General features: G+C 40.9%; 1 protein-coding gene across 1 annotated transcript; it reads left to right on the top strand.

The window, feature by feature from the left end:
• POGLUT1 (protein O-glucosyltransferase 1) lies at nt 1-26,094 on the top strand. Its single transcript, XM_015129958.3, has 11 exons — nt 1-150; nt 840-930; nt 2,322-2,465; nt 8,915-9,050; nt 11,664-11,785; nt 16,933-16,992; nt 18,459-18,558; nt 20,576-20,634; nt 22,148-22,315; nt 23,116-23,172; nt 23,624-26,094. The coding sequence occupies exons 1-11, from the start codon at nt 66-68 to the stop codon at nt 23,778-23,780; spliced, it is 1,179 nt and encodes a 392-aa protein (XP_014985444.1). The 5' UTR covers nt 1-65; the 3' UTR covers nt 23,781-26,094.

Below are 26,094 nucleotides of genomic sequence, written 5' to 3'. Positions count from 1 at the left end.
ATCTTTGTGCGGGGCCGCGCTTCCGCCAGCGCCGCGGCGGGGAATCTGCAGCAGGTCGGCTGGCGATGGAGTGGTGGGCTAGCTCGCCGCTTCGGCTCTCGCTGCTGTTGTTCCTCCTGCCCCCAGCGCAGGGCCGCCAGAAGGAGTCAGGTGGGCTCCGGGCAGTGCCGAGCCTGCCCCTTGGGCTCGTGGTCTGGTCGTAGTCCCGAGGCGCTCCCCCGCGCGGCCGGCGCCCAGGAAGATGCTGTGGCCGCTGTAGCGCGGATCTGGGCTGAGGGCATCGGGGCGCCTTGCGGCGGAGAGTGAAGTGCCGGGGTCTCTGCTCTTGCTCTGGATCCTGGAGAGTAACCCATCCCCCAGAATTCAGAATGACAGGGAGGAGAGAGAATTCCCCGTTCACCCGCAGGAGGCGTCGCCCGTGCTTGGCTACTCTGGACCTGCCTGAAACACTGAGGGTCGGGGATGGGGGCGAATGTCATTCGCGCGCGCGTGTGTGTATATGCGTTGCCAGAAGAAAAGAAGAGGGGTTTATTGTCTGTAGCTTTTAACCGATCCTCTTTGTGGAGTTCAATTTGATTAGTAGAAAGTGAGAGTCCGCGTCACTATCCATAGCATTCTGAGGGTTGGGCGTTAAGCTTGGGAATTTTCCAGTTTCTTGGACACCTGACACCCGGGTAGAGGAACACACAAAAATTCCTCCCTGGCGTTTCGTTTCCTTCAGTTGGATGGGAAGGGGATTTCTGAAAGTTTTGGTCTTCTGTTGCTTCTGCCTGTGTGGTGTTAGCAAATAACGCTCAGGAGACTTTTTTTTTAACTCTTATTTACTTCACTTTTTAAAGGTTCAAAATGGAAAGTATTTATTGACCAAATTAACAGGTCTTTGGAGAATTACGAACCATGTTCAAGTCAAAACTGCAGCTGCTACCATGGGTGAGTTCTTTTCTTTGATGTGTCTTTGAGAGTTTAGTTGCTGTCACAGGAAGTATTCTAACATCCTCGAGAGATTTTGGTTGCAGTGGTCCGAAAGGCAAGGATGTTTTTCTATTTCTAGGGAATAAGTATGTCCTGGGATGGGAAAGGCTCAGGTGGTCTCAGCCTAACCACTGACTGGCTGTGGGATTCAGTGCACGTGCATCTGTTTTTCCCACTGGGCTGCAAGCTTCCTGAGGTCAGGGTCTGTGTCTTATTTGTTGTTGTCTCCCTGGTGCTAGCCCTCAGTACGTGCTCAATAAATATTGTTGAGGAAATAAACCCATCTATAGCTGAATCTAGTCCTAAATTTCCTGATGGTTATCTTTAGAAAATGCACATCAGGCTGGGCATGGTGGTTCATGCCTGTAATCCTAGCACTTTGAGAGGCCATGGCCGGTGGATCACCTGAGGTCAGAAGTTCGAGACCAGCCTGACCAACATGTGGAAACCCTGTCTCTACTAAAAATACAAAAATTAGCTGGGCGTGGTGGCACATGCCTGTAATCCCAGCTACTCAGGAGGCTGAGGCAGGAGAATTGCTTGAACCCGGGAAGCAGAGGTTGCATTGAACCCGGATCACGCCACTGCACCCCAGCCTGGGTGACAGAGTGAGACTCCGTCTCAGAGGGAGAATGCACCTCAGGGCCAGGATGAGGTATGGTAGATAGATAACTCTGAAAACAGACTTGGGTGTTAGTGCCGGTACTCCCACTGGTTACCCCTGTGCCAAGCCACTTCAACTCCTCTGGGTCTCAGATTCTTCATCAGCTAAGTAACAGGGTCTTTTAAGCTCCGCTTTATGTTATTTTTGACTCCTCAAAAAATTCCCTGGATGCTTATACTTATTGAAAACTTACTATGCACTCAACTTTAAAAGGAATATAAAATAGTGTAATTTTGGTTACTGCTGTCAGGCTATCAGAGTAAGGGGGTATCGGGGAGAGCGTGGACCAGACAGACCAGAACAAGAGAGTCCGTGCTATACTGTAAGGCAGAAACTTCACCTCCTGTGGGATTGGGAGGAGATGCCAGGAGGACTGAAGTGACTAGAAGGACACAGGTGTGGCATGAGTGGTGAAAGAGGAATACAGAACTGCCAAGGGAGGGGCAATCCAGATGGAGGGAGGAAGAAGAGACATTGACCCACTTTTTACTTTTTATTGCCTTATTGCCGTTGATGTTTCAGATTACCTACAGGGCTTCTAGGGAAGAGCGGTTCATTCTCACTCTCGATTCTTTCCTTCCACTTACTGTGTTCTCTAATACGAAACCTAAATGCACTTAGGAAGTAGGTGGAATGGCACCACTCTCTTGGCCTGCTTTCCCTGATGACTCCCATTCTTTTCCAGTGTCATAGAAGAGGATCTAACTCCTTTCCGAGGAGGCATCTCCAGGAAGATGATGGCAGAGGTGGTCAGACGGAAGCTAGGGACCCACTATCAGATCATCAAGAACAGACTATACCGGGAAAATGACTGCATGTTCCCCTCAAGGTAAGAGTTACGAGGTAGATATATCTTCTGACTTTATTACATATAGGCTTACCTGATACCCTTTTATAGAGGAGCCAATTCATGGGACTAGCAAGCAGATCCCTCCTCCCATTTCAGGCAGACTACGAAAGAGTGACAAGCTCTTCTCCTTGCCTGGGAATTTTTCTTGCGAGCTACTCTCAAAGCCTGTCTCCTCTGTGAGACTTGGCTCATCACTGGTAGCACTGGTGGTGGCTCTGCCTCTTCTGCTCCTTCCCTGGGATACAGTAGCAGCAGGATACAGGCCGATGAGGCCTAGCAGGAGGGAGCTGGACTGAAGAAGGAGGAGGAATTGGTTGAATGTCATGGGCCAGTGTAGTTCTAGATACTGAATATTCAAGGGGAGGTGGTAGAGTCAAGAGGAGTAACTAGATGGGGTATGGTTGCTCCCACCTGTGATTCCAGCACTTTGTGGTGGATTGCTTGAGCCCAGGAGTTTGAGACCAGCCTGGATTATGGCGAATAATCTGACAGAGTGGCAAATAATACGACAGAGTGAGACCCTGTCTATAAAAAAATATAAAAAATAAAAAACAGGAGTAGCTAGTGCTGCAAATTACGCCAGCCAAGACTTCAGAAATTCAGGTGTGAGACCCGAGGTACCATGTCATTTGGCTGAAGGCAGGGTGGTAGGCAGGGAGGGTCATGGGCTGAGCGTGGAGGTTGAGTTTAGGCAGCATTGCATTTTGGAGTTTTTTGTTTTTTGTTTTTTAACTCAAATCTTTATCAAATTAGAAGATACAAAACTCAGAGGGCATAATATTCCCTTATGTAAGAGCATCTTTCTAAACAATCCCTATTCTGTCATTAAAAGTAAAATAAATGTGCAGAGTTGCAAAAAAATTATCAATTTGTACATAAAGATTTGTATTATTTGTATTTAATAACAACTTTGTAACAATTTAATATTTACTGTTATAAATATGTAAAGTAAGCCAGGTGTGGTGGCTCAGACCTGTAATCCCAGCACTTTGGGAGGCCAAAACGGGCAGATCACCTGAAGTCAGGAGTTCGAGACCAGCCTGACCAACATGGAGAAACCCTGTCTTTACTAAAAATACAAAATTAGCCGGGTGTGGTGGCGCGTGCCTGTCATCCCAGCTACTCAGGAGGCTGAGGCAGGAGAATCGCTTGAACCCGGGAGCCAGAGGTTGCGGTGAGCTGAGATTGCGCCATTGCACTCCAGCCTGGGCAGCAAGAGTGAATAAATAAATAAATAAATAAATAAATGTAAACAAGAAAACAGGCTGGGCATGGTGGCTTGTGCCTATAATCCCAGCACTTTGGGAAGTCAAGGCAGGAAGATCGCTTGAGCTCAGGAGTTCAAGACAAGCCTGGGCCACATGGCAAAACCTCATCTCTACAAAAAATACAAACATTAGCTGGGTGTGGTGGCATGTATTTGTAGTCCTAGCTACTTGGGAGACTGAAGTGAGTGGATCACCTGAGCCCAGGAGGTCAAGATTGCAGTAAGCCTGAGCCATGATTATGCCACTGCACTCCAGCCAGGGTGACAGAGCGAGACCTGTCTCAAATAAATAATAATAAGAACAATGAAAAAGAAAGATTATTTAATATCCCACAACCCTGAGGAAATCAGTTACCCTTTGGCTATCAGATATCAGGGGAAATAAGGTTGTAGAGGAAAAAATCATTAAGGTATTTTAAACAGACATTTGTTATTTGGGACTCAATAATAGAGACTTTAAATATAAATTGTGAGTCTGGAGGAATTTTTAATTTCCACAAATGAGAAAGAAAATAAGAATATAGACATTGTTGGACTTTGAAAGCTTACCCAGTGTTTAATAGTTTGCTGAACAATTGCCAAATGAAATGAAATGCTTTCAAAGTTTCTGAAAGGCACAATTCTCTTCTTCCTGAGCTCAGAACATTTTGATCATAATCATGAGCTTAGAAATGTTCTGAAGGGAGTACAGTACATTTCATTAGCAATAAAGTAATGTATATTTCCAATGGCACTGAAAGTTCCCTATCCTAGCTACACGTACAACTAAGTAAAACAGAGAGGGACAAAATACAAATAGAATGCAGTATTCCAGAACACAATACTGAATGAAATGCACACAGTTGTATGATATCTTAAAGATTCCCATATAGCTAGAAATAATATCTTTCTAGATCTAGATACGATCTTTTTTTTTTTTTTTTTTTTTTGAGGCGGAGTCTTCACTCTGTCGCCCAGGCTGGAGTGCACTGGCACCATCTCGGCTCACTGCAAGCTCCGCCTCCCGGGTTCGCGCCATTCTCCTGCCTCAGCCTCCGGAGTAGCTGGGACTACAGGCGCCCGCCACCGCGCCCGGCTAATTTTTTGTATTTTAGTAGAGACGGGGTTTCACCGTGTTAGCCAGGATGGTCTCGATCTACTGACCTCGTGATCCGCCCGTCTCGGCCTCCCAAAGTGCAGGGATTACAGGCGTGAGCCACCGCGCCCGGCCTTTTTTTTTTTTTGAGAGGGAATCTCACTCTGTCACCCAGGCTGGAGTGCAATGGCGTGATCTTGGCTCACTGCAACCTGCACCTCCCAGGTTCAAGCGATTCTCTTGCCTCAGCCTCCTGAGTATCTGGGACTACAGGCACCCGCCACTATGCCTGGCTAATTTTTATATTTTTAGTAGAGACGGGTTTTCACCTTGTTAATCAGGCTGATCTCAAACTCCTGACCTTGTGATCCACCTGCCTCAGTCTCCCAAAGTGCTGGGATTATAGGCAGGTCTAGATACTTTTAATCTATCCAGTTTCAGAAACCTATGTGACATTTTAAAAATTCAGTTTTGAATAAAATGAAATATAAACTCCACATTTCAAGGATGAGCAGAGGAACCAGAGATTTATCTAATTCTAGAGACAAGTCATTTCAAAACTGAGTTGTAATAGTATTTTTTAATAACAGCTTTATTGAGGTATGGTTAACATAAATTACATGTGAAGTATAGAATGTTCCCACAACAAAAAAAGTATGTGAGGCTATGTTAATTAGCTTGATATACTCATTCCACAATGTAAACATGTATCAAAACATTACATTGGATCCTGTAAATATATACAATTATTATTTATCAATTAAAAATAAAACCTACAGTGTACACTAAGTCTTCATGTATGTTTATGCCAAGATAATGAACCTTCCATCACAACCAAAATATTCTTTCTGCCTCTTTGCAGTCCCTGTCTCCTGCATCTCCCTGTCTCCCTCTCCTCCCCATGCCCCACCTTCAGGCAGCTGATGACTACTTTCTCGAATTATGGATTATTTTCTAGAGTTTTCTATAAATGGAATTATATAAGAGAGTACTATTTTAAAAGCCAAATGTGGCTGGGCGTGGTGGATCACACCTATAATCCCAGCACTTTGGGAGGCTAAGGCGAGTGGATCACCTGAGGTCAGGAGTTCGAGATCACCCTGGTCAACATGGTGAAACCCCGACTCTACTAAAAATACAAAAAAATTTAGCCAGGCATGGTGGCAGGCACCTGTAATCCCAGCTACTTGGGAGGCTGAGGCAGGAAAATTGCTTGAACCTGGGAGGCAGAGGTTACAGTGAGCTGAGACCACGCCATTACACTCCAGCCTGGTCAACAGGAATGAAACTCCATCTCAAAAAATAAAAAATTAAATTAAATTAAAAGCCAAATGTGAAAGAAATATGAGTGTTTTAGCTGTAATGTATAAATTGTACTGCAACTTTTAAAAAAACTTTTTAACTAGATTTTTTTCTTTTAGTGTCAAAGAATATTACATGCACTTTGGATATGTAAAATATCCAAATATTTTAGCATGGTAAAATAAAAAACAGAGAGGGACAAAATACAAATAGAATTCAGTATTCCAAAACACAATCCTGAATGAAATACACAGAGTGGTATGATATCCGGAAGATTCCCATATAGCTAGAAATAATATCTTTCTGGGTCTAGATACGATCATTTTTTTTTTTTTTTTTTTTTTGAGAGGGAATCTCACTCTGTCACCCAGGCTGGAGGCTGGCTGCCTCTTTGCAGTCCCTCTCTCCTGCATCTCCCTGTCTCCCTCTCCTCCCCATGCCCCACCTTCAGGCAGCCAATGACTATTTTACCATGCTAAAATATTTGGATACCTCCAAAAGACACTCAGTGAAAAGGAAGTTTCTCTTCCACCTCAGACCGCTAGTCCCTGAGACCTCTTTTCAAAAAACAATAAGAATTATGTGTCTTGTATATCCTTCTAGAAATAGTCTATACATAGACAAGCATCTAGACTTATCAACGAACTAAAACGTGCCCTATCTTCTGTTCTGCACTTAGATGTCTTTTCCATATAACAGTAGATTTTGAGATTGTTCCATAAGAGTCCATAGAGAACGCCTCACTTTTTCATGGCTGTATAATAATTTATTATATGGATTTCTTTATTCAGCCCTCTATCAATGGACATTTAGATTATCCCTCACCACATCCCTTTGCTTTTTGGATAATGCAAGCAATGCTGCAGTGAATATCCTTGTTACCATGAACACTCATGTAAATATATATGTAGGCTAAATTCCTAGAAGTATAATAACTAGGCCAATTAATGTCATTTTAAAATCTTGATAAATAGGCTGGGTGCAGTGGCTCATGCCTGTTATCCCAGCACTTTGGATGGCCGAGACGGGCAGATCATCTGAGGTCAGGAGTTCGAGACCAGCCTGGCCAACCTGGAGAGAACCTGTCTCTACTAAAAATACAAAAATTAGCTGGGCATGGTGGCCTGTGCATGTAATCCCAGCTACTCAGGAGGTTGAGACAGGAGAATCACTTGAAATCAGGAGGCAGAGGTTGCAGTGAGCTGAAATTGTGCCATTGCACTCCAGCCTGGACCACAGAGCGAGGCTCCATCTCAAAAAAATAATATATATATATATACACACGTAGATAGATAGATAGATAGATAGATAGATAGATAGATAGATAGATAAATAGGCTGGGCACAATGGCTCTCACCTGTAATCCCAGCACTTTGGGAGGCTGAGGTGGGAGGATCACTTGAGCCCGAGAATTCAAGATCAATCTGGACAACATACCAAGACTCTGTCTTTACACACATACACACACACACACACACACACACACACGCCAGGTGTGATGGCACACACCCGTAGTCCCAGCTACTCAGGAGGCTGAGGTGAGAAGATTGCTTGCTCCTAGGATTTTTGAGGCCACAGTGAGCCATGATCATGCCACTGTACTCTTCAGTCTGAATGGCAGAGCAAGAGACCCTGCCTCAAATAAAAAAATTTAAAAAAAAAGAGAGAAATCTTGGTAAATAGAAGCTAATTGTCCTACAAAGAGGCTAAACACTTCCATAGCTCATATATCATATGCTGGAAATAGATCTCACACCCTCACCAACACTGCACTATTGGACTTTTGATCTTTGTCAATCCGATTGGTAAAATTGGTATCTAGTTTCGTTGATATTTCTTTATTATTAATACAGTTGAGCATCTTTTCCTATGTTTGTGAACCGTTGATATTTTTTGCAATTATCTCCCTATATATAAAAAACACTTGTTTTTTTTTTTTGCTGGGGGATCTCACTACATTGCCTACTGTGTCACTATGTTGCAGGTCTAGAACTCTCGGGCTCAAAGAACCCTTCTGCCTAAGTCGCCCAAGTAGTAAAACAATATTTTAAATCAGTCATTTCCATGCTGCCAGGAAATTTTGATCAAGCCTTTGAATGCTGCCTCTAGCATCGTACTGGTCAGGACCTCAAAGAATGAGGCAGAAACCAGCTAAACTGTCAGTGTATCTTCTTTTTCTTTCAAGAAATCCTCTGAGGATTCCCAGGGAATCTAGTCAGAAAGCTATGTTACAGTGTTTATGATTCTGTATATAACACTTTTTCTGGCTTGCAGAACTGATTTTGATAGTGTTCTTTATTCAGGTTGAAGATGATGAAAGGTTTTCTATCTGTTCTCATAAACTAGGAGACTTAATTATAATGAAATAAAAATGGTGTCTGTGAGAAGCAAAGCCAAAGGAACACAGGTAGAAAATTAGCTATTTCACCTGTTTCGAGAGTTTGTATCTTGTCTACTAATTAAATGATGCCATATAAGGGAAATAAAGAAAAGAAGAATGAATAAAGTGGTAGAAGTAGCAATAATATTCCCTTCAAAGCTATGATGATTTATCTGGAAAATTTTATTAAGTATTTTAAGCTGGAGCAGCTTAGCTAGGAGTGAACTTGCACAATGCAAAAAAGCAGAATGACCCCTTTAGAAGCATTGCTTTCAGGGAACTTTGCAGTAGGCTGATGATCTGGAACACTGAGTTGTCTTACTTTAAAATGTGAATGGGACCTCAACTTGTCGTAGAGCCTGCAGGCACTGCTCTGCTGAATTTATGGTATGTCTGGTTGACAGGTGTAGTGGTGTTGAGCACTTTATTTTGGAAGTGATTGGGCGTCTCCCTGACATGGAGATGGTGATCAATGTACGAGATTATCCTCAGGTTCCTAAATGGATGGAGCCTGCCATCCCAGTCTTCTCCTTCAGTAAGGTAAGTACAGGGAGAGCCACATGGGTGGATGGAGGGTGGTCCTCTAAGTTATGAGCATGAGATCATTGTCCTGTGACATAGTCTGATGGGCAATGGTAAGGATGAGGACTGAGGTACAGAAATGGGTCTGTGTCTCTATTAGCGTCACAGTGATTGAGCAAAAAGACAGAGGAGAGGAAGTTGAGAACCGGTAAGTCATGTAAGATTGCTTGAGTGTCTATAGGGCTAGAGATGGAGGCTAGGGCGTGAGAGGCCTGAGAAACCTACAGGAATTAGAGGTGGGTCCCGAAGATCCTACAGAGCATGGGAGGAAGGAGTCCAAGAAAGCTTAGAGTTAGGGAGCACCTTCATTCCAAAAGTTTATTGAGCTCCTACTATGTATATATTCAGCCATAGTGCTGGGTATCATCTGTCCCATTTGTCACCATATTCCAGGGGCCCAGCATGGCTAAAAGTGAACCTGAAGGTGCCAGATAACTCCACACGATGTGTGTGCAGGCAGTGCCTTGAAGGGATAGGCCAGAGATAACCTAGAGGGCTATGCAAGGGGGTGATCTTTTAGACTCATTATGGAAGATTGGAGTAGCTAGGACACACCTGTAGGCTTAGGGAATTGGGGCAAGGAATATCTTGTCAGTGCTCAGGTTCATGTACATGTTGTATCGCCAGGGATGGGCCTTGGTTCCCCAGAGACAAGGAAAGCATTTGGGGGTGGGGGTGGAAAGGCTAGAAGAGAGTGGATGGAAGATTCTATGGGGTAAGAGTGAATTGAGGAAAACCCCATGGAATCTGGGGAAAGGAACACTATCTCTGATTTGGTTTGTCCAAAGCAGAGGGACCTTTTATCCCCACTTTTTCTTTATCACAGTTTACTTTCTCCCTAGACTTGTTTTATTTCCTGTGTTGCAAGTGGGCAGAGGCCACATTTGTGTTGCATTTCCCATGATCTAGCCTCATTTCTCAAAAGTGCTTGGTTCCATTGTTTGTCGTGAAACCCAGAAGAACAGATAGAGGCTCCCATGTAAGTCAGTAGGGACTTCGTGTTTGTTATCTATCTATTGTTTCTGCAGATAATAAAGTATGACCATCGGTATACTAACTTTCCGTTCATCTTTACTTCCCTCCTGTTTTTTAAATCAGTGACTTCTAGTTTCCAAGGGAGGGTTTTACTCTGTCAACTTTATAGTTAATTGTGCAGCTTCTATTGAATAGCTGTTATATTTAAGGTGGTTGATGAATCACATCTTTTTTTTTTACATATTTGAGAGACAGCAAACAGCATATTGTGCATGTATTTCCAGTGGAAGAAACAGTAGAGTTAGAGGTTAATCAGTGGCCAGATTTTGAACAGAAGTAACCATAAAAAGGGAACAAATGGAGGCCAGGCACAGTGGCTCATGCCTGTAATCCCAGCACTTTGGGAGGCCGAGGCAGGTGGATTTAAAAAAAAAAAAAAAAAAGGAACAAATGGTTTCAAACTTCTTTCTTTTTTTTGAGACAGAGTCTCACTCTGTTGCCCAGGCTGGAGTGCAGTGGCGTGACTTTGGCTCACTGCAACCTCCACCTCCTGGGTTCAGGCGATTCCCCACCTCAGCCTCCCGAGTAGCTGGGACTATAGGCACCTGCTACCATGCCCGGCTATTTTTTTTGTTTTGTTTTGTATTTTTTAGTAGAGACAGGGGTTCACCATGTTGACCAGGCTGATTTCGAACTCCTGACCTCAGGTGATCCACCTGTCTTGGCCTCCCGAAGTGCTGGGATGACAGGTGTGACCCACCATGCCCAGCCTCAAACTTCTTTAAAAAGATGTGATAACACCCCTTCCTCTCATTCTGCTCATCCATACTTCTGACCCTGATCGATGAATAACCAAGAATGTATTGACCAATCAATGTGAGCCCAACAGTGCCATAGTATGAGATAACACTAGCTAATATTTATGAAGTACGTAAAATGTGCCAGATACCGTTCTAAGATTTTTATGTGTATCAACTCATTTAATATTCAAAAGAAGCCTTTTAGGTAGATCATATTATTGATATTATTGTTTCCTCCATTACAGTGATAAGGAAGCTGAGGCATAAAACCATTAAGTAACTTGCCTAGAGCTATAAAGAGGTGGAGTCAGCATCCAAACCCATATGATCCACGTCAGGAGCCCACACTCTTAACCATTGCACTGTATTTCTTGGCTCTTGCTCTCAAAAAAACCCATTGGGAAATAACCAAAAACTGGTAAGACAGTGTAAACTCTTAAGCGTAATAGTCAAACAATGAGAGAGCTCTGTGATTATTCAGAATTGGGCATATTGTTTCCTTAAATTGAAAATCTTAACATTATATATCCTCTAGGAAAACAGAATTTGGGGGAACTAAAAATGTTGACCTTTAATGTGATTCTAAATTCTGGAATTCAGTGAGCCCATGACTTTTAATCCATAGTCACTTTTGCCTTTTAATGTCTACAGGCTAGACTTTGGAAAATAGGGAAAATATATCTTTGGCAATGTGACACTAAACCAAGGCTGTCCAGATCCAGTGGCATGATTGCAGTTGCCTCTTTTCACTCTATTCCAAGACTGATTTAGAACGACCTGTCTGTTTTTGTTGAAGACATCAGAGTACCATGATATCATGTATCCTGCTTGGACATTTTGGGAAGGGGGACCTGCTGTTTGGCCAATTTATCCTACAGGTCTTGGACGGTGGGATCTCTTCAGAGAAGATCTGGTAAGGTAGGTGCTTTAAAGAAGTTTTATTTTTTCCTCTTTCTGGGTTTTCTTGAAATAAGCCATAGAATATAACCAATTGTTTACTTTTTTTTTTTTTTTTTTTGAGACAGAGTTTCACCCTTGTTGCCCAGGCTGGAGTGCAATGGCACGATCTCAGCTCACCGCAACCTCTGCCTCCCAGGTTCAAGTGATTCTCCTGCCTCAGCCTCCTGAGTAGCTGGGATTACAGGCATGTGCCACCACACCCAGCTAATTTTGTATTTTTAGTAGAGATGGGGTGTCTTCATGTTGGTCAGGCTGGTCTCGAACTCCTGACCTCAGGTGATCTGCCCACCTCGGCCTCCCAAAGTGCTGGGATTACAGGCGTGAGCCACCACACCCAGCCTATTTACTTTTAAGTAACTAATTTTTAAGTTAAAAATTAAGGACAGAAAACTGTAACATAAGCAATTTTGTATATGTCTAATAATGTTTACATATCCATAGAAAAGGGCTGAATAGTCCATCCTAAACTATCAGCAATGCCTCTTTGCAAGGGATTGTCAGAGACTTTTGTTTTCTATTTTAAATTTTTCTTTTTTTAAATTTAATTTAATTTAATTGTTTTTTGCAACAGAGTCATGTTCTGTCTCCAGACTGGAGTGCAGTGGTGCTATCGCGGCTCACTGCAACCTCTGCCTCCTGGGTTCAAGTAATTTTCTTGCCTCGGCCTCCTGAATAACTGAGATTACAGGCATGCACCACCACACCCGGCTAATTTTTTGTATTTTTAGTAGAGATGGGGTTTCACCATGTTGACCAGGCTGGTCTGGAACTCCTGGCCTCAAGTGATCCACCCACTGGGTGCTGGGATTACAAGTGTGAGCCACTGTCAGTATTTTCAGTTTTTCTATACTTAAGATTCTTTAAATAAGAGTGTGTTCTTTCATAGTAAGAAAAAATGAATGACCGTGTCATGTGGGGGATAGAAAATTATTTGGAAGAATATAAACGTACTTGGCAATTAAGAACGAAATACTTTAGGCAAGGCTGAGGGAGCATAAATGTTCCATAAGCATCTCAAGTACAAGCTTATTCCAGATTCTCTCTGATTCATGACTGAGACATGCCTTGGCCTGTTGACTCCATCCTGCTATCATTTCAGAATTTAGATTGTGTAGCTCATCCAAGCTGTAGGTATTTCTTAACTAGCTACATTTTACATCATGATTCAAACAACTTTGGTGCTTAATTAGGGAACTTCCAGAAACACAGTCATTATAGGCCTTCTTTCAGGTATAAGGAAAGCAAACAATTCAACCTTGTTTCCATAAATACCTATCACCTCTCCCAAGTGTGGCTGAAGGTTCAAAGAGGGTTAAGGGAATATTCCCCTCCTGAAGAAGCGTACAGGGCTGCAGTCCTCAGTGGTGGGTAGAGCCCTTTGTTAAAAAACAAACTTCTCCAGTGGGTATAATTTGGAAATTTAAAAAAATAATAACAGTCTCATATTTTACAGAACTGGAACTAGAAATTGTCTTTGTCCAGCCCTTAATTTCAGGGATAAGGGAATGAAGGCACAGAAAGGTTTAGTGATCTGGTCAAGGTCAGAAGCAAATCTAGGCCTAAAGTCCTGGTTTCCAAGTGCTTTATGCAACCTTCTTTACTGGTTAATATTCCTTGTGTTTTCCTGACATTGAGACTGTCATTGCTTGTTTATTTTTGGGTTTTGAACATAATTTTGAGACGGGGGAAAAAGGTATGTTTTTTTTTTGTTTGTTGGTTGTTTTTTAAAATTTTTTGTAGAGACAGGTCTTGCTATGTTTCCCAGCCTGATCTCAAACTCCTGGGCTCAAGTGATCCTCCCCCCTTGGCCTCCCAAAGTGCTGGGATTACAGGCATGAGCCACCACACTAAGCTGGAAAAAAGGTTTTAAACTTTTTTTTCCCTAAGTTATTCTTGGCCTTGGCCTTGGTTTTCTAATCCTTTCCCCCACCCCACCCCCTCAGGTACTTGCAAATACCCTTTTCACATTCTTCTTTTTGTAGCTCTTTTCCCACCTGCCATGCAGCTACCTTGTTTTTAAAATCTTTAAAAACATTTTAACTGATTATGAAACCTATATATGCTCATAAAATTTTACAAATATGTATAACTTAGGCAACTTTCCCCCTAACTTATTGGTGTATCTAAGTAATCTTTCCATGTCAGTACATATGAAGCAGTCACTTTATTTATTTATTTGTTTATTTTTAAGAGGCAGGATCTCACTATGTTGCCCAGGCTGGACTCAAACTCCTGGGGTCAAGGTGTTATCCAGTTACTCCACCATGTAGTTATTAATACCATTTTCCCCCATGTAAACTAGTAAACAATTTTTAGGCAGATAGAATGTTTTAAAGTATAATCTTATATGAATGCTTTTTTTCTTTTGATACCTTCCTATTTTATTCAATTGAATTTATTCATGGTTATAGAATTGCCATTTTGTTTTTTAGAACCCTCCGTTTGGAATCTCTAGTGATCTTCATTGGTTACCTTGAAAATTTAATAATCTGCTTGTTTATCCATCTGCACTGATGTCTGCCTGCCATTTTCCATTCTATTTTTCTGATATTTTGGGAGTTTGTGCCCACTGATTTATATTTGACTCTGTAGAAGAATTCATTGTTCTTTACAGATTAAATATTTCATTTGTTATTGTCAGAGAGAGTTTGAAAAAGAGGGCTGGGGTAGCACCAGGCTGTGGTGGCCACTGTTAGCACTTGCCTGGAGAAACAAGTCCTAACCTAGGTCTTTTGAGGGAGGATGGGTAGGTTAGGAGAATGAAAGAGAGAGAACAGTGATACACAGTTTGGGTCCTGTGTATGTATATTAAACACAGCTTCCCCAGGAACCAAGGAAATAAAGAGAAGTAACTTTGAGTATAAATTGATACATTTTTTGTTAGATAGATTGACAATATGTATCAAAATTGGAAATGTATACTGTGTATCCTTTGACCCAGCTGTTTCACATCTAGAATGTATCCTAAGGAATTAGACAAGTGTGCAAAGATTTGTGTACAAGGATGTTTACTACCATGTTGTTTCTTAGAGCAGAAAGTTGGAAACTACCCAAAAGCCCATCAATAAAGGATGAAGTGAATCATAATATGACTGTAAAATGGAATTTTTGCAGTGAGTCTTTGCCAGAGGTTATAAAATGGAACATAGTGCATGAATGGAAAGGCAGTGTAGGTTTTAAAAGCTCTGCGTTCAAATCCTGGCTCTTATTAGCTGCATGACTCTGCGCAAGTTGCTTAACCTCTGAAGGACCTCATTTGTAAAATAGGGATCATAAAACCTACCTCTTAAGATAGTGAGAATGATTTTATATTTACAAAGCACTTATAACAATGTCTGTAACATAGTGAAGTGCTATATAGATGTTGGCTGTTATTATTATTTATATTTCCTATTAAGATTGTTACCTGGGCTGGGCGCGGTGTCTCACACTTGTAATCCCAGCACTTTGGGAGGCCGAGGCGGGCGGATCATGAGGTCAGGAGATCGAGACCATCCTAGCTAACACGGTGAAACCCCATCTCTACTAAAAATACAAAAAATTAGCCGTGTGTGATGGTGGGTGCCTGTAGTCCCAGCTACTCGGGAGGCTGAGGCAGGAGAATGGCATGAACCTGGGAGGTGGAGGTTGCAGTGAGCAGAGATGCGCCACTCTACTCCAACCTGGGCAATAGAGTGCGACTCTGTCTCAAAAAAATAAAAAATGATTGTTACCTAACAGTATGTATGGTGTGACCTCTGTTACATAGAGCAAAGTTTCTCAGTATTAGTGTTGCTGACATTTTGGGCTGGATAATTCTTTGTCCTGGGAGCTATCCTGAGCACTGTAGGATTGTTTAGCAGCATCTCTGATCTCTGATCTATACCCACTAAATGCCAGTAGCAGTCCCCTAGTAGTAACAATCAAAAATGTCTACAGACATGGCCAAATGTCCCCTGGGTGGGAGGGAAGGGCAAAATTACCCCCAGTTGAAAGCTACTAATATGAAGAAATGATTGCCAGGAAATTCTTGGCTAAAATGTTACATTGTTACCTGTGGACGGGGAGATTCCAGAGGACTTCTTACTTTTATCTTTATGCTTTTTCATGAGAACTTTGCATGAGGAGCATGAAATATTTTCCACTAAAAACAAAACAACAAAAATCCAGTGCTATAGTGTCTCTGCTTGGGCAGGAAGAAGTAGGAGGTAAACAAGATAGTTCTGGCTTTAAGACTGGAGAATCAGGTAAAGGTGATCCATCCAGAAAAGGCCAGAGGATGAGCCAGGTTGGCTGAGGGTGGAGGTCTGAGGACCTGGAAGATACTGAGTGCATTCTCAGCTGAGTGAAAATGAGCAGCATGACATTATATGTATCTGAAAAGGATCTATGCCTAGAAAGTTTATATCCTGAGTTTCTCCATTACTGTAATACAGCCCACCAATCCCTCATTAACTTCAGTTCAGCCTTCCCCTCCTTTTTCAGAGGAAGATGCTGTGCAGACTTCTGTACAGGGAGGGTTCCTACGAAGCAAGTTAAGAATGATGCATCTGTGAGCTAGCAGTTTCAGTAAGGAAGGCTGGCCGTGGTAATGTGTACTGAGATCTGAGTTTCAAGGACTTCATCTTTATGGAGCACTTAGTCTGGCTTTAAGAATACAAAGGTGCTTTTCAAATATCAGACTAAATCTGATGACACTTCCCACCTATGCAAAACATAAAATGATTTCCCTTTCATTCCATTTCTGGTGCTTTTTTATTTTTTTGCAGTTTTGTTCACATAATTAATTTCATCAGTAGCACCCTACTTAAGGTACAGAGGAAATTCACATTTGCCAAATTATAAAGAGACCTAATCATGACCTTCACGGTTTGGGGGCTTTTCTTTCAATGTTGTTAACTTGTTAATGGGGGGTAGATTTGTAGATACAACTGAGTAGCACCTCCAGAGCCATGAAATGGTAGCAAAAGGAAACAAAGTGTCCTTTAGGGCTTTTTCTTTTGAGTAGCTTTGATTAGACTTATTTAGAAATATGAAGCTCTGAACTAATCTTCAGAAATGGTTTAAGGACATTCTTACATAGTTGAAAAAGATATATTGAAACTAATTAAATTCTGTATTCTTAGGTCAGCAGCACAGTGGCCATGGAAAAAGAAAAACTCTACAGCATATTTTCGAGGATCAAGGTGAATTATTTTCTGACATTTTACAAATACATTCTTCCAAGTAATGTAAAATATAAGTAACCTTGAGGGTATGACAAGCTCTGTAGTTCAAAGGGAAAGCTAAGATAACAAAGAAAGAAATGTGGAATCACAATTTTAGATTTGAGAATAATTCACATTATTTGCCCAAATCGCCATTGATTGAGTTGATATTCAAAGAAGTAAAGTTCATCCACTTCAGTCATTTAGCAGATATTTTACATAGTGTTACAAGTGTGTTGGGCATTGATTGTGTGATGTCAAACACAACAGATGGGTGTCTTCTTACAGTCCCTAGGAGTAGCTTATGATCAGTTTCTAGTAGCTTATGATCATGCCACGGTCACTCTGCTGGTTAATGCAGAGCAGGACTCAACACCATATTTCTTAACTGCCTTTTTTATCAGAACATGTGGCTGCCAAATAGTAGTTAAGAGCACAGACTGAGACTGCTGAAAATGAAGAAGAGAGCAGGGAGGAAAGAGAAGAGAAAAATGGCAAAGGTAGTAGAAGGACCCTGTGTTGTTCAGTTCCATAGTCCCAGTGCCAATAACAGTTCCTAGCATGTCAATATACGATAAGTATCTGTGGAGTAGATGAATAGAAAAGACCATGAAGGGAGAAGGGTTTTGTAGTTTTAGCAAGTGAGGCCTTGCCAGAGATTATACTCTCTCTTCACCCTCCTCTTCGCTTGGGAGATAGACTTTAGGAGGTAAATGGATTATCCAGCTACTATGTCCTGTTTCTTACCAACTTCTTTGATTCTTAAATCTTGAAGTCACAAATTAACTTGGGGACCATGTCTGGACTTCAAGAGTTTTAGGACTCCCTTGAAATTATGTGGGGATATGTGCATTTTTCTGGGAAGGAGAGGAGGTTGGTTCATAGTTCTTAACAAATTATCAAGGAATCCATGATGCCTCACATGTCAAGACCCTCTGCTACTTGGAACATCACTAGAAATTTTTCCACATATAGTCATTAGGTTTTTAAGCCCTTTGGTTTTTGTGCATTTTTAAAAAATTAAATATTATACTGGACTGTACAGAGTGTACATAAAAAAGGTCATGTAGCTGTTTTAGTGAGTGGTGACTAGCTAGCCTCACAGTTATAAGCACCAGTGATTATAGAAGCTACATGAACTTTCCTAAAAGGGAAGTCGTCCCTGGAATTTGACTATAGTGACCTGAACAACATACCCTTTAAGACCAAACGCAGACAAAGAAGGGCCAAGCACTCCCCAACCCTAAAGGTACAGAGGGGACCAGCCCTGGACAACCTAGAGGCTGCAGTACCCAGTGTTCCTCTCCTCTGCTGTCACGGCACCAGTGAATTGTCCATTTGTGCAGAGTCATTGCCTTGGGTCCTAGTCCTGCTCACCTTTCAGGGATTGGGAACAGTATTCTAATACAGGCCACACAGTTTTGTGTCACGTGTTTCTTTTATAGGACAAGTCCAGAACGAGATCCTCTCATTCTTCTGTCTCGAAAAAATCCAAAACTTGTTGATGCGGAATACACCAAAAACCAGGCCTGGAAATCTATGAAAGTAATCACCAGTCATCTGACTAGAACTACGGCAGTGAACATTCTCACTCAAAGAACATTGCCACCTGGGTAGAATTTGAGATTAGGTTTCCTCTCAGTGGTGAGGTGAATGTAAAGAAAGTTCCATGAACCAGCATTAGCATATATATAAATTCTCCTTTTTCAAACTTACATTGCTTTTCTGGCCATATTATGACTAGTATATTGCACTACTTTGAAGGTTTAAACCAGGGGTCACAAACTTTTTCCAGGAAGGGCCAAATAGTAAATATTGTAGGTTTTGCAGGTCATATGGTCTCTGTTGTAGTTGCCAGCAGTAGTATGAAAGCAGCCATAGGCAGTGTGTAAATGAATGAGCCTGGCAGTGTTCTTATAAAAACTTTATTATGGCCGGGCATGGTGGTTCACACCTGTAATCCCAGCACTTTGGGAGGCTGAGGCGGGTGGATCACTTGAGGTCGGGAGTTTGAGACCAGCCTGGACAACATGGTGAAACCCTGTCTCTATTAAAAAATACAAAAATTAGCTGGGCATGGTGGTACGCACCTGTAATCCCAGCTACTCGGGAGGCTGAGGCAGGAGAATCGCTTGAACCTGGGAGGCAGAGATTGCAGTGAGCCAAGATTGTGCCATTGCACTCCAGCCTGGTGACAGAGCAAGACTCCATCTCAAAAAAAAAATAAAATAAAATAAAATAAATAAAAAAATTAAAAGTTTATTTATGGGCACCGAATTTTGAATTTCATGTAATTTTGTCATAAAATATTCTTCTTTTGCCTTTTCTTTTAACCATTTGAAATGTAAAAATTTCTTAGTCCATGACAAAAACAAGCAGTGGGTCAGATTTGGCCTATGGGTCATACTTTGCCAACCCCTGGTTTAAATTAATGGTCTCAACCCTGGCTGTGCAGTACAACCAGAGAGCTTTAAAAAATGAATTAAATGAGTCAGAATCTCTGGGGCTGGTGTCCAGGAATCTTCATTTGTTTAAAACTTTTCAAGTGATTCTAAGGTGAAGCCAGAAATGGGACCATTGGTTTACAGTCCACTCTTTCCTCTTAACTCTATGGCTTTTTGCCTTAATCAAAGAAATTAAAGCCTTAACCTTCCTTTATATGACATTTCCATATACCATATGAGGATGCTATGAGAAAAAGCTTTAGACTTCTTGGGAGAAAACTAAGTAAATCTGAGGTGTATGTATTATTTCATACAGTTTTTTAATCAGATAGGAGCAAGTGAGCTTACAAAACTTTATTAAATAATAAAAATATGAAAAATGTATTCATTTAGAATACAAATTGTTAGCATCTACTGTGGGAGGCTGCAGAAGCAAACAAAACTTGTCCCCTCATCAAGGAGTTTACCATCTGCTAAGGTAGATGGAGTGTACATGGGGATCTCAAACTCAGATGTCCCCAGGGACCAGCAGGTGATATCAGTAGGTGAGCAAGAGAGAATACTAACACTTCCAAGTGTTAGTAAGAGCCCAGTTTGCCAGATCATCCTTTTTATTCCCCAAGAAAGATTGGAAATCTGGATTTTTGCAAGAAATATCCTACCACCTATAAAGGTTGGCAATGATTTGATTTTTTTAAAAAATACTTTGCATGCCCAACATAATTTGAGCATGGACTGTATACACCCCTAAGGTTATCAGCCAGCACTTGGGATCTTCTCTGCATACATAATTTATACAGAGTGAAGTGTGCTGCGGGCTGTGACATCTGAATTCAAAGAAGGGCAACATGGCTTTAGGTGAGCTTAAACTCTGAAATCAGACAGGCCCTGGTTAAAACTCTGTCTTCTGTTTAGAGCCACATTGACCTTGAGCAAATCTCAACTTCCGAAGCCTTGGCTTCTGCATTTATATAATGGGAATAATAATGTCTCCTGAGTATATTGATTATGAAGCTTAAATGAGGTAATATTGATGAAATGTTTAACAATGCTTGCTGCACAGTGATCACAATAAATGCTGTTGCTGCTAATACTAATAACTTCCTTTCCACTTAAAGGATACCTTAGGAAAGCCAGCTGCTAAGGATGTCCATCTTGTCGATCACTGCAAGTACAAGTAAGATTTCCAGTATGGTTTCCATACTGCTTTTGAAATAGCTTCACTTTGGGTGAGAACTTTAATATAAAGGCCCAGCTGGAGTAAATGAAAGTTGCATTAATGCATTTCACTGGCTTTTTCTGAGGGCCTGTATGCACTGACCTGAGTTCTACAGGGACTGTAGAGAAGAATGGAACATCTGTAGAACAGAACAACAGATAGCTGCATGCTAGCTAGCAATCACAGTAATGTAATTACCTCTCCATATGCCCCACCCACTCAATAGTTGAAGTTAGAATAAATATTTCTCAGTTAATAAGTATTAGAATTATTATCCTGGTGTGCTGGCATGCTCCTGTAGTCTTAGCTACTCGGGAGGCTGAGGTAGGAGGATCCTTTGAGCCCAAGAGTTCAAGACCAGCCTGGGCTACATAGTGAGACCCTGTCTTTAAGAGAAATAAAATAAAATTCTGGGACTAAGAATTCAATGAACAGGTAAAACCAGGTCTAGAGGAGGGCAGCAGTGGTGGGGGTGGCTCAGAGTTAGGAATGCCAGTGACACACAGAGTAGGATCTACATGGTGAAAGCAACTCTGGTTGGAGACAGGTGCATGCATGAGAAATGCTGAGAAGACAGCCTTTTTTTTTTTTTTTCCTGTGGGCAATCTCTGAAAATTGATTAGGTTTTCCTCATTCTCCTCTCTATACCAGAGGGCCCTTATCCCCGGCCATGGTACTGGTCGGTTAGGAACTGGGTTGCACAGCAGGAGGTGAGCAGTGGGGAAGTGAGCATTACCACCTGAGCTCTGCCTTCTGATCAGATCAAACCCTATTGTGAACTGCGCATGCAAGGGATCGAGGTTGCGTGCTCCTTATGAGAATCTAATGCCTGATTATCTGAAGTGGAACAGTTTCATCCAAAATCATCTCCCCCACACTGCCCATCCATGGAAAAATTGTCTCCCATGAAACCAGTCCCTGGTACCAAAAAGGTTGGGGACCATTGCTCTATACTTTAAGAGAAGAGGGTGATGTCTAGGAAGCAGTGGAGACCTTTGAGCAGATGGGGTACACTAGAGGAAAAACAAGGCTTTGGGAGGCCATGACTAGTTAGAGACGTTAGGCCTAGAAAAGCTTGGGAATTTTTTTTTTCACTCTTTATATTTTATGTTTACCATTGAACATTTATTTTCTCAAATATGTTCCAAATCTACAAACTGTCATTTCCTTCTGAGCCCTGTATACACTCTAGCCGGCACCCAGCTCCTGACCCTATCTAGCTCTGTCTGGAGAAAATAATCCCCTATTTTTCCTCACCCTGACATTCCCAGAACAACCTGTAGTCCTAGCCCTGGCAAAGCAAAGAGTTGATAGAAACCCCTTAGGAACATACAATGTGTCCTTGAAAACTCAAAGTGGAAAGAGAGTGGAGAGGAATCATGAAAGAAGGGGAGGGGAGAATAAGCATAAAAGGTCATATTTGTGGCAGCAGGCATATAGTATCAAGTGTATTTTGCTCTTTTTTCCCCAGGTATCTGTTTAATTTTCGAGGTGTAGCTGCAAGTTTCCGGTTTAAACATCTCTTCCTGTGTGGCTCACTTGTTTTCCATGTTGGTGACGAGTGGCTAGAATTCTTCTATCCACAGCTGAAGCCATGGGTTCACTATATCCCAGTCAAAACAGATCTCTCCAATGTCCAGTAAGCAGTTATCCCCCAATGCAGAGTTTCTAAAGACCCTTCCAATCTGCTTTTAAAAATGCCTTAATGCCTTAAAACCAGTCATGTAAGACATTTAGTCCTATGATTTTTTTCCATTGAAAGCTTTTTTCCTCTTGGTTTACATACATAGTATTGCATTATTATCCAAGTAGGCTATAAGTGGAATTTAATTTGAAAAAGCGCTTTAATACTGGTTTCAAATGAAACATTCAGACAAAATGAAGTTAAAAAGCTCTAATCTCTCCAAGACTAAAGATAGGGATATTCAATCTTATTATATTGTCAAAAGGATTTTCAGATACAGCGTGAGAATTGATTCAAGTGAAGCTTCGGCAAATTTCCTCTCATGATGGGAGGAACAAGGAAGAGGTATAGAGAAGGACCAGAGTTATCTGCATATTGTTATGATGGTGATATCTGTGTGTATATATATATTTTTCTATATATAAAAATATATTTATATATAAATATGTAAGATAAATATAAATATATAATATATTGTAAAATATACGTATACAAAATATATGTAAATATATAATGTAACTTCTGTATTTTCTCAAATATGTCCCAAATCTACAATAGGGTATCTTTAATCAGTGTGTGGGGTTTTTTTTTTTATTATTTTGTTCTTGAGAGAACCCTGATATCTTTGCTTTAAGGAAATAATCCACCATCCACATACCTAAAATTATCCATAGACCTCAATCTATATGGTCTTTCTGACTTAGTGCTAATGAAGTTGGTCTACATTTCAGAATCTAAAATTCTTTTCATTTTAGAGAGCTGTTACAATTTGTAAAAGCAAATGATGATGTAGCTCAAGAGATTGCTGAAAGGTGAGTTTTGTTCATTTTCCCTTTCCATTTTACTTTGTCATCCCCATTATGCCCTAGCCAAAGTTACCTGAATACTGTTATCATGGTGATATCTGTATTTTATCCTCATCATATGGAGATAATTCAGAACTAAAGCTGTCCTTGGGGGGAAACATATACACACATCTACATATGCCCAAGCTTTATAGAAGTAGACTAAAATCTTTGAGGTAGTTAAACAGGTATGAACCTTGGCTGTTTATAAGTTGTTTTAAAGGAAAAAGATGTTAAGTTCTATTGCTACATGCATGTATGTGGATATGATTGCCATATGGTGGGTTCTTGAGGCTCAAATGAATTAATTTATATAAAATGCTGAATAATGCTTGGCACAAGGTGAGCACTCAAATGCAGACTGTTATTATTATTAAATTCTGTGCTTTAACATTTTCTTGTTAAATCTTGTCTCCAGGGGAAGCCAGTTTATTAGGAACCACTTGCAGATGGATGACATCACCTGTTACTGGGAGAACCTCTTGAGTGAATACTCTAAATTCCTGTCTTACAATGTAACAAGAAGGAAAGGTTATGATCAAATTATTCCCAAAATGTTGAAAACTGAACTATAGTAGTCATCATAGGACCATAGTCCTCTTTGTGGCAACAGATCTCAGATATCCTACGGTGAGAAGCTTACCATAAGCTTGGCACCTATACCTTGAATACCTGTTATCAAGCCAAATACCTGGTTTTCCTTATCATGCTGCACCCAGAGCAACTCTTGAGAAAGATTTAAAATGTGTCTAACACACTGATATGAAGCAGTTCAACTTTTTGGATGAATAAGGACCAGAAATCATGAGATGTGGATTTTGAACCCAACTCTACCTTTCACTTTCTTAAGACCAATCACAGCTTGTGCCTCAGATCATCCACCTGTATGTATCCATCACTGTGAAATTGACTGTGTCCATGTGATGATGCCCTTTGTCCCATTATTTGGAGCAGAAAATTCATCATTTGGAAGTAGTACAACTCATTGCTGGAATTGTGAAATTATCCTAGGTGTGATCTCTGTCACTTTATTTTAATGTAGGAAATCCTATGGGGTTTATGAAAAATACTTGGGGATCATTCTCTGAATGGTCTAAGGAAGCGGTAGCCATGCCATGCAGTGATATAGGAGTTCTCTTTTGTAAAACCATAAACTCTGTTACTCAGGAGGTTTCTATAATGCCACATATAAAGAGGCCAATTGCATGAGTAATTATTGCAATTGGATTTTGGGTTCCCTTTTTGTGCCTTCATGCCCTACTTCTTAATGTCTCTCTAAAGAAAAAAAAAAAAGACAAAGCCTCTTAATAAATTTAGGAAGTAGTCCTCATTCTTTAATGGAACTATACATAGAGCAGCAGCTCTTCCTCACCCTTTGCATACCTTTAATATTTTTCCTTCTTAAATTGGCCACAGCAGGGGTCATTCACACTCTCACTGTCTTGCAGGAACCACAAGAAGTCTTCATATGTGAATGTGCCGTTCATTTGGTAGTTAAGAGCTTTCAACTTCAAATATATAGGAGATGTTTGTTTTAGTGCAAATCCATGTTGGAGTGCCTCCTTTTTCCTTTTTTCCCTTTTTGAAAAAGATGTTTTGGGTAGTAGTTTAATATCTCAGGGTGCTCTTTCTAACATAGTATAAAATGAAGAAAAATATTTAGATTAAAACTCTGGAGTCTGATGACTTAGAACTATCCTTGACCCTTAGGCCCACCCTTTCCACAGAGAAATCACCTCTCTTCTTTTGTCTCTTAAGACCTATTTGGTATTAACTAGTTTCAGAATTAGTAAATGTGAGATTCAGTCACATAATTATCAGACATTCCATTTGTCAGAAATCTATTCGGCTTTTTAAACTCTTTTCCACAAAATTTTAAGTCTGTTGACCTTCTTAGAGAAATTGAACATGCTTGGCAAGATCATTTCATGGAATAAGCAGATGTTTAAAGTTGGATTTGTGTGTGTGTATGTGTGTGTGTGTGTGTGTGTGTTTGTTTTGTTTAGTACTAGCAATGCACAGGGACTGTGTTCTTAGGTGCTGTGAGTCTGTCTATAGGCAGTCCAGATTTCTGAGTTGTACTATGGTTTTGCCTTGTCACTATGAGGCCCTACTAGGTGTAAGCATTGTCTCTGAATTTTAATTTCCTCTCATTAAAATAGGAACAAAATTTACTATCCTTTATATTAGGAGCTGAAGATTCATTTCCCTGGGAATGTTTCCCATTTAGCTTCAAGTTTTAGCTCAAACATCACCTTCTTTCTGACTCCTTTCATTCATTCCTCGAGGCAGTAAGGGGCTACCATAGTACTTTGCTTATGCCTGTATTATATGACATCACTGTAGTTGCTTGACTGTTTCTCCTACTGTTCTGTGAACTTATTAATAGGTGAGAATCTAGTTTTACTCATCTTGATGTCTCCAGGATCCGGCACAGTGCCTCATACAGAATAGATCCCAAAGAACTGGTGGGTGGGTGGATGGATGGAGGAATGGAGACAGTTGGCTTAACTGGATCCTATATACAGATTGTTACTGGCTCCAAAGGATGATTAGATAAGACTGTAAGAATTGGATCAATGTAAATCCTCACTTGCCCTTTGAAGAGCCAATAAGAGCATCTTTGTCTTTAAATACAGCAAATGTTATTCAGATTTTGTACTTGTCTGTTTACCTCAGTGTAGATGATATGAGGATGGTATAACTATGTAAATGGTTTGTTTTTGAAAATAATTTGTTTCCCCACAACTTTTGAAGGTTTTATTTGTTGTTGTTGTTACTAGTTCAGTCCCAAACTTACCCTTTCCTTTTCAGAGAGCTAATGGCCATGCTTTTCTTCAAGGAAAGAATAGTTTATTTGAATGAAGTTGGATACTTGGATAACACAAA

The sequence above is a fragment of the Macaca mulatta genome, chromosome 2 (assembly GCF_049350105.2).
Source record: "Macaca mulatta isolate MMU2019108-1 chromosome 2, T2T-MMU8v2.0, whole genome shotgun sequence".
In the NCBI taxonomy this organism is placed as follows: domain Eukaryota; kingdom Metazoa; phylum Chordata; class Mammalia; order Primates; family Cercopithecidae; genus Macaca; species Macaca mulatta.
The sequence above is the reverse complement of the archived record's forward strand: the minus strand, read 5'-3'. Positions and strand labels throughout refer to the sequence as shown.

Bases quoted from the DNA above. Each gene is read 5' to 3' on its own strand.
- POGLUT1 (XM_015129958.3), top strand. From the start codon at position 66: ATGGAGTGGTGGGCTAGCTCGCCGCTTCGGCTCTCGCTGCTGTTGTTC. The intron at 9,051-11,663 runs GTAAGTACAGGG...TTTTTGTTGAAG, and splicing joins CAGTCTTCTCCTTCAGTAAG to ACATCAGAGTACCATGATAT. The intron at 11,786-16,932 runs GTAGGTGCTTTA...CTGTATTCTTAG, and splicing joins TTCAGAGAAGATCTGGTAAG to GTCAGCAGCACAGTGGCCAT.